The following is a 7,183-nucleotide window of genomic DNA, read 5'->3' on the forward strand; positions in this document are numbered from 1 at the left end:
AAAACTGTGATAAAACTGTGATGAAACTGTGGTGAAACTGTGATAAAACTGTGATAAAACTGTGATGAAACTGTGATGAAACTGTGGCGAGGCAGCAGTGAGACAATTACGAAACAGTGATGGTACGCTGTCGAGACAGTTGTGAAATATCGATGAGACAGCAGCTATGAGACAGAAACAAGACACGAGCAGCTGGCCACACGTCGCCGAACCAGGCCGGAAGAGGATGCGGAAATGAGGACACTGGTCATCGACCGCCGGCGCACGTGCGCGGATCGCCGACGCAGACGCTTCCGTGACGTCACGTGACGCCACACGTGACGAGGACGTAGACGATTCGCGTCGATTTCCATGTGCGAGCATATTTCCTTTCCGATCTGTTACCTGATGATAGGACGAGGATAGGAGGAGCGGAGGCGGAATTATTACTAATGACCTTACGTAGTCTCAAAGGCAAAGGTGTGCGAGAAACGCTGGTGACCTCATTTTGTGTAAAATAAAATGCATTAGCAGACAGTAATGGTGGCATCGCCTACCTTCTATTTCCCACGGAGGGCTCTCAGTGCTTTCATTATCATTGTAACCGCTCTGAAATGCAAAGAAACAACACGTTATGTTTAGAGTGTTTGTCTGTGTGTGCGTGTGCGTGTGCGTGTGCGTGCGCGTGAGTGTGCGTGTGCGTTTGTGTATGTATGTGTGTATGTGTGCGTGGGCGCGTGCTCGTGCGTGTGTGTGTACACGTGCGTGCGCGCGCATGCGTTTGTGTGTGTATATTGGGACCTGGGCACGTAACAGGACACATGCACAAACACACCAAACATAAACCAGTTGAAATATAATTGTTTGACACTGACCGATGAGCGCGATGGTCTTGCATCAATAGTTAGGAACATCATCAACACTACCGCCGCTGCCGCCGCTGCTGCTGTTGTTGTCGCCATTCTGGTTCCTACAGACAAATAAGCGAGTGAGCAATACAATAAACAAGTCACACATACATACTTACATTTATACTACATTTTACACTATCACTTTTTTAAAACACCGCCGACATGTCCTACGAAAATAATTACATATTTCCAATAATGGGAGATGGGTTTGATCCATCGTCCATGATATATATATATTAAGACACTGTTTGCCAAGACTGCGTGGTAGCAAATCCACTTCACAACTCATAAACACACTCACCGACGCGGTACAGCTCAACTCAATCTTCCTAAAAAAAATCTAACCTAAATCTTTCTAAATCTTCCTCGCTAAAACTGCTGGTAGCGCTGTGCAGTCGTCGTTTGCGTGTCTGGGAGATAGGATGACAGTAACCAGGGCGCAGCGTATTATTTATATACTAACCTATCACGCGTGGCGAAGGTCAGTTTCCTAGAAACGCGCAGGGTCGCAGGTAGCCCGCACAAAGGAAGGCAGCGCCTGAGGAGTAACGCTAATGATTTCCTCCTCTCTCTTGCTCTCTTTTTTTCTCTCTCTCTCACTCTCTCTTGCTCTCTCTTTCTTTCTCTCTCTCTCTCTCTCTCTCTCTCTCTCTCTCTCTCTCTCTCTCTCTCTCTCTTTCTCTCTCGCGCTCCCTTTCTATTTCTCTCTCTCCCTCTCTCTCGCTCTTTCTCTCTCTCTCTCTCTCTCTCTCCTTCTATCTCTCTCGATCTCTCTCTCTCTCTCTTTCTCTCTATCTATCTCTCTCTCTCTCTCTCTCTCTCTCGCTCTCTCTCTCTCTCTCTCTCTCTTGTCGCACGCAGCGTGGACTAAGAATGACATTGGGGCAGCGCTGCAATTGTCACATAGTGACCTACACCTCACGAAAACACTTACCGTTGCTTGCAGCACGTACTAGTAGTAGAAGTAGTAGTTGTAGTAGCAGCAGCAGCAATAGTAGTAGTACTTGTAACTGTTGCCGCGTGCCTAGCTTGGACTGTCCACTTAAGTCTCACGATCTGACTATATATACCTAGATATAAGCGTCCGGATGGGAAGACGTGACAGGATGCTGCTGTGACAGAGGATACAGGAATAGCTAGCGATGCAGGATATGCATACTCCATGGTACCATGCACGGGTGCTTGCGGATGGAGATACTGGTGGGTGCAGTGGTTGTCGTTGGTGTGGACCGATTCTGCATTTATTTATACGAGTGTGTCGCATATCGTGCACCTTAGAGTCTTATTTGGAGATGCGAGATACGAGAATAACTGGAAAAGTAGATAAGAGAAAACATTCTCTTATCCTGGCTAGTAGCAACTTTCTTCTATGAAGTCTTCATGTATTCATTTACAATACTCCCTGTGGCTATAGATCCGAGTAAGGAAACATTTATTGTTATATTTGTGTGCAACATTTCATAACCATTGTTTCAATGGAAATCAATTTATACATAATAAGGTGATTGTAAAATGTTATTTACTGTCTGAGGCTATGTAATATCCAATTACAATTAAAACAACCCGACTTGTCAGGGTGATTAACCTTTTACCGAAGAAACACAGCAAAAGACAAACAGCACTTAGATAAAAAAAAATAGGCACCCAATAACAACGAACAAGAAACAGGGTTTGTGAAAAATGGTTTAAAAATCTATTTCCACTCTGCTATATATATGTGTATGTACAATTAGTGAAATGATGACCGACAAATTCGTCATATAAAACTTTCCGCGAATACAGGCTGCGGTTTGTCAGACCATGACAATAGCGTGAGATTCAAATATATCGGACGAGCCAGAGTGTCAACCTTCACACATTCACCAGTCACCCGCACATGCCAACACTCCTCGACACACCCATCCAGGGGCGCCATCTACCGGCAAAGAATGGTCGGCAAACGGACATTTCTGAAATAACTGTGAGCTGTTGGCCTTCCTGTGGCATCCCATCAAGAGCTAATATAACACGGATCATTACACATGTATTATTAGCACTTGATATTATATATGTATTATATCTATTTATTAAGATAATGGTGAACTGATCATCGGTAGAGGAAGGATATACTCCATGTGGACGGTTAACAAATGGACGTAATAATATGGTTCTGAGTACCCGTGCGCGTAACCACCTAACTGCCCCTAAAACCACCGCTGTAAAAAGATACTAGCTAAACAAAGCTGAATTGTTAGTTTACGGCAAGACGCCACCGTCGCACCAGTCAGATGTTTCACGACACCGCCAGTGCTCACTTACCTACATTAGTGCCAACACCACCTTAACTACACTGCCGCGCACGCACACACATATATGTAAAATATACATGCTATCAGGAGCAAATAAAAACACATCGTTTGTTTCGTTCGCTCCCGATTCTACTGTAACAAGCTCATAATAGATATAAAATCTCTTCTGGCAGCGAAACCGGCTTTCGCCTCGTGATTTTCTCGTCGCGAGCATTCGGTCGTTGCCGCCACCCGGTGGCCAACACACGAAACGTCCTGCTATTCGGTCGCACCTCTGCGAAAGGATCAAAACGTCGAATCGACTGCTACCGAGAGATAAAAATCGCCGTCTGGGAAATTCACGACGGGAAACGTCCCGAGATTGCCGCGGCTGCGTGGGTGAACTTTGACCTCTCTTGGTTCCATCCGCCCAACATCGACGTTCGTATCCGGATCCCTGACGAGCCCTCTGGTGAGATGCCCGCGCGGGGACGACACCTCGCAACGCTCCAATTTTCACGCGTCGCACCCGAAGAGAGAACCTGCGCAAAAAAAATTCCCGCGCGAGGTCGACACAAACAAGATGGCGGCGCGTCCCATCCCTCGCGGCCTCAGCAGAACGTCGATCGCAGCGCGGCGGCGAACGCGGTGACGACCACCAGGGACGAGAGTCGCAGGTAGGTGGCGCCATTGCAGTCGTCCCTCGCGCATGTGTAGATGCAGGCGCGGTGGCGCCGGTCGTCGTCGACGAACTTCACGTACTGGCAGTAGCTGCCCATGTCGCGAGAGCTGCAGAATCGCCGAGTGCCGATCTGACCTGCGGAACGACAGAGCAACGAATTAATTATGCGCTATTGGTAGTCAATTAAAATAATTAATTATTTTATTGAATTTAAATTTATTAACAAGTGCCGCATAGCGACAGCGCTCATCTAACGTCTACTGCGGTGACTCTGTGGTGGAGTGGTGGGATTCTAGTAAACCCTGTTAGAAGAGAGAGAGAGAAAGAGAGAGAGAGAGAGAGAGAGAGAGAGAGAGAGAGGAGAGCGAGAGAGAGAGAGAGAGGAGAGAAAGAGAGAAAGAGAGAGAGAAGGGGTGGAGATGGGGCTGGTGTGCGTGCAAGGGTGTGTGCGTGTTTGTGTGAGCGCGCGTGTGTGTATGTGTGCATGTGTGTGTCTGTGCGTGAAAAAGCATGTGTGAAATAAAATGAAAAGTCAGCAGCGGAACAAGATAAGGATGCTAACAGCTCACCATAGGACCCGGCAATAACGTAGGGCACCACGGCGCCTGCCCACTTCATGTCGTCATTGCGTATCGCATTCCGGCTCTAAACAAAACAGTTATATAATATAATGCAATATAATATAATATAATATAATATAATATACCTACAATATAATAGAAACAGCTATAATATAATCAAGAGCTAATAATACCTCTTATTAGTTCTTGATATAATTTTAAACATAACTCTGATAGCTATATATAACTCTACTATAATAGCAATACTATAATAGCCAGTTAATGTACAGGTTAATGCTAGCAAGCTCGGATCGTATGTGACTATCTGTCTATCTTCGACAATGAACGCATCTCGCTGTCAGAAACAAAATAAGTCCTATAACATTAGCTTAAACTCTAACCTTTTCTCGTAAAGACAGTGGCGAGAATTGTGTTTCGCAAAGTTATGAGGGATTTTGCCAAGATTTTTTATTCTCGAAACTTATCGATGTTTCTGTCAACGGCCCGAGAGAGATAACGCTAATGTTAAGATTCATGTTAAGACTAATGTTAAGACTGTGCCCGACAGCGGCTCCCTGGTACGGTTGTCAGAAACATCACATATTATATGTACATAATAATAATAATAATAATAAAATAGGTATAGCTACTGTTTAGTTTCTCACCGTTTCGTTCATGATGTCGATGTCTCCTTCGAACATGCCTGTAAGTATACACAGATACGTCAAGGTAAGACTGTGATAAGAGCTAAGGGTGAAGCAGTGATGGAGGCAGTGCTAAAACAGTGCTTATGCCGGTAAAACTATGCTGAAACTGTGGTGAAACTGTGAGGAAACTGTGGCGATGCTGTGATGAAACTGGTGAAACTGTGGTGAAACTGTGATGAAACTGGTGAAACTGTGGTGAAACTGTGATGAAACTGGTGAAACCGTGGTGAAACTGGGGTGTAAGTGTAACTGTGGTAAAACTATGCTTAAACTGTGGTAAAACTGTGGTAAAACTGTGGTAAAACTGTGGTAAAACTGTGATGAAACTGTGGCGATGCTGTGATGAAACTGGTGAAACTGTGATGAAACTGGTGAAACTGTGGTGAAACTTGGGTGAAACTGTGGTGAAACTATGCTTAAACTGTGGTAAAACTGTGGTGAAACTGTGGTGAAACTGTGATAAATTAAACTGTGGTGAAGCTGTGGTGAAACTGTGGTGAAACTGTGATAAAACTGTGATGAAACTGTAATGAAACTGTGGTGAAACTGTGATAAAACTGTGATGAAACTGTGGTGAAACTGTGATAAAACTGTGATAAAACTGTGATGAAACTGTGATGAAACTGTGGCGAGGCAGCAGTGAGACAATTACGAAACAGTGATGGTACGCTGTCGAGACAGTTGTGAAATATCGATGAGACAGCAGCTATGAGACAGAAACAAGACACGAGCAGCTGGCCACACGTCGCCGAACCAGGCCGGAAGAGGATGCGGAAATGAGGACACTGGTCATCGACCGGCGGCGCACGTGCGTGGATCGCCGACGCAGACGCTTCCGTGACGTCACGTGACGCCACACGTGACGAGGACGTAGATTTCCATGTGCGAGCATATTTCCTTTTCGATCTGTTACCTGATGATAGGACGAGGATAGGAGGAGCGGAGGCGGAATTATTACTAATGACCTTACGTAGTCTCAAAGGCAAAGGTGTGCGAGAAACGCTGGTGACCTCATTTTGTGTAAAATAAAATGCATTAGCAGACAGTAATGGTGGCATCGCCTACCTTCTATTTCCCACGGAGGGCTCTCAGGCCTATGTATGTGTGACTTGTTTATTGTATTGCTCACTCGCTTATTTGTCTGTAGGAACCAGAATGGCGACAACAACAGCAGCAGCGGCAGCGGCGGCGGTAGTGTTGATGATGTTCTTCACTATTGATGCAAGACCATCGCCATCATCGGTCAGTGTCAAACAATTATATTTCAACTGGTTTATGTTTGGTGTGTTTGTGCATGTGTCCTGTTACGTGCCCAGGTCCCAATATACACACACAAAGGCATGTGCGCGCACGCACGCACGTGTACACACACACGCACGAGCACGCGCCCACGCACACATACACACATACATACACAAACGCACACGCACACTCACGCGCACGCACACGCACACACAGGCAAACACTCTAAACATAACGTGTTGTTTCTTTGCATTTCAGAGCCGTACTTACATTTATACTACATTTTACACTATCACTTTTTTAAAACACCGCCGACATGTCCTACGAAAATAATTACATATTTCCAATACTGGGAGATGGGTTTGATCCATCGTCCATGATATATATATATTAAGACACTGTTTGACAAGACTGCGTGGTAGCAAAACCACTTCACAACTCATGAACACACTCACCGACGGGGTACAGCTCAACTCAATCTTCCTAAAAAAAAATCTAACCTAAATCTTTCTAAATCTTCCTCGCTAAAACTGCTGGTAGCGCTGTGCAGTCGTCGTTTGCGTGTGACTGGGTGGATGGGAGATAGGATGACAGTAGCCAGTGCGCAGCGTATTATTAACCTATCATGCGTGGCGAAGGTCAGTTTCCTAGAAACGCGCAGGGTCGCAGGTAGCCTGCACAAAGGAAGGCAGCGCCTGAGGAGTAACGCTAATGATTTCCTCCTCTCTCTTGCTCTCTTTTTTTCTCTCCCTCTCACTCTCTCTTGCTCTCTTTCTATCTCTCTCTCTTGCTCTCTCTTTCTATCTCTCTCTCTCTCTCTCTCTCTCTCTCTCTC

At 45.5% G+C, this 7,183-nt stretch overlaps 2 protein-coding genes and 1 long non-coding RNA gene across 5 annotated transcripts in view; all 3 read right to left on the bottom strand.

Annotated features, from left to right (window-relative positions):
• LOC106818816 (high choriolytic enzyme 1-like) overlaps positions 1–6,198 on the bottom strand; it is a 12,858-nt gene extending 6,660 nt beyond the window's left edge. For both annotated transcript variants that reach the window (XR_001395300.1, XM_014823490.1), the window contains exons 1-3: positions 6,172–6,198; positions 5,065–5,102; positions 4,409–4,484 (exon numbers count right to left, since the gene is read on the bottom strand). Coding sequence is in view for 1 of the 2 variants with exons in the window: in XM_014823490.1 (XP_014678976.1) it covers positions 4,409–4,484; positions 5,065–5,100 (112 nt within the window). In the remaining variant the exon portion in view is untranslated. The remainder of the gene's footprint in view (positions 1–4,408; positions 4,485–5,064; positions 5,103–6,171) is intronic.
• Positions 578–1,935, bottom strand: LOC106818819. 2 transcript variants are annotated; one of them, XR_001395301.1, is made up of 3 exons: positions 1,825–1,935; positions 855–949; positions 578–588 (listed from the first exon to the last, which is right to left on the bottom strand). It is a non-coding gene; the product is annotated as an uncharacterized LOC106818819 (long non-coding RNA). The 2 variants fall into 2 exon arrangements; XR_001395302.1 differs by lacking the exon at positions 1,825–1,935 and adding an exon at positions 1,192–1,300.
• LOC106818818 overlaps positions 2,561–7,183 on the bottom strand; it is an 8,291-nt gene continuing 3,668 nt past the window's right edge. Inside the window, exon 3 of the mRNA XM_014823491.1 lies at positions 2,561–3,974. Within this exon, the coding sequence (XP_014678977.1) occupies positions 3,769–3,974 (206 nt within the window). The 3' untranslated portion in view covers positions 2,561–3,768. The remainder of the gene's footprint in view (positions 3,975–7,183) is intronic.

Source organism: Priapulus caudatus, unplaced genomic scaffold, assembly GCF_000485595.1.
Source record: "Priapulus caudatus unplaced genomic scaffold, Priapulus_caudatus-5.0.1 Scaffold2553, whole genome shotgun sequence".
NCBI lineage: Eukaryota > Metazoa > Priapulida > Priapulimorpha > Priapulimorphida > Priapulidae > Priapulus > Priapulus caudatus.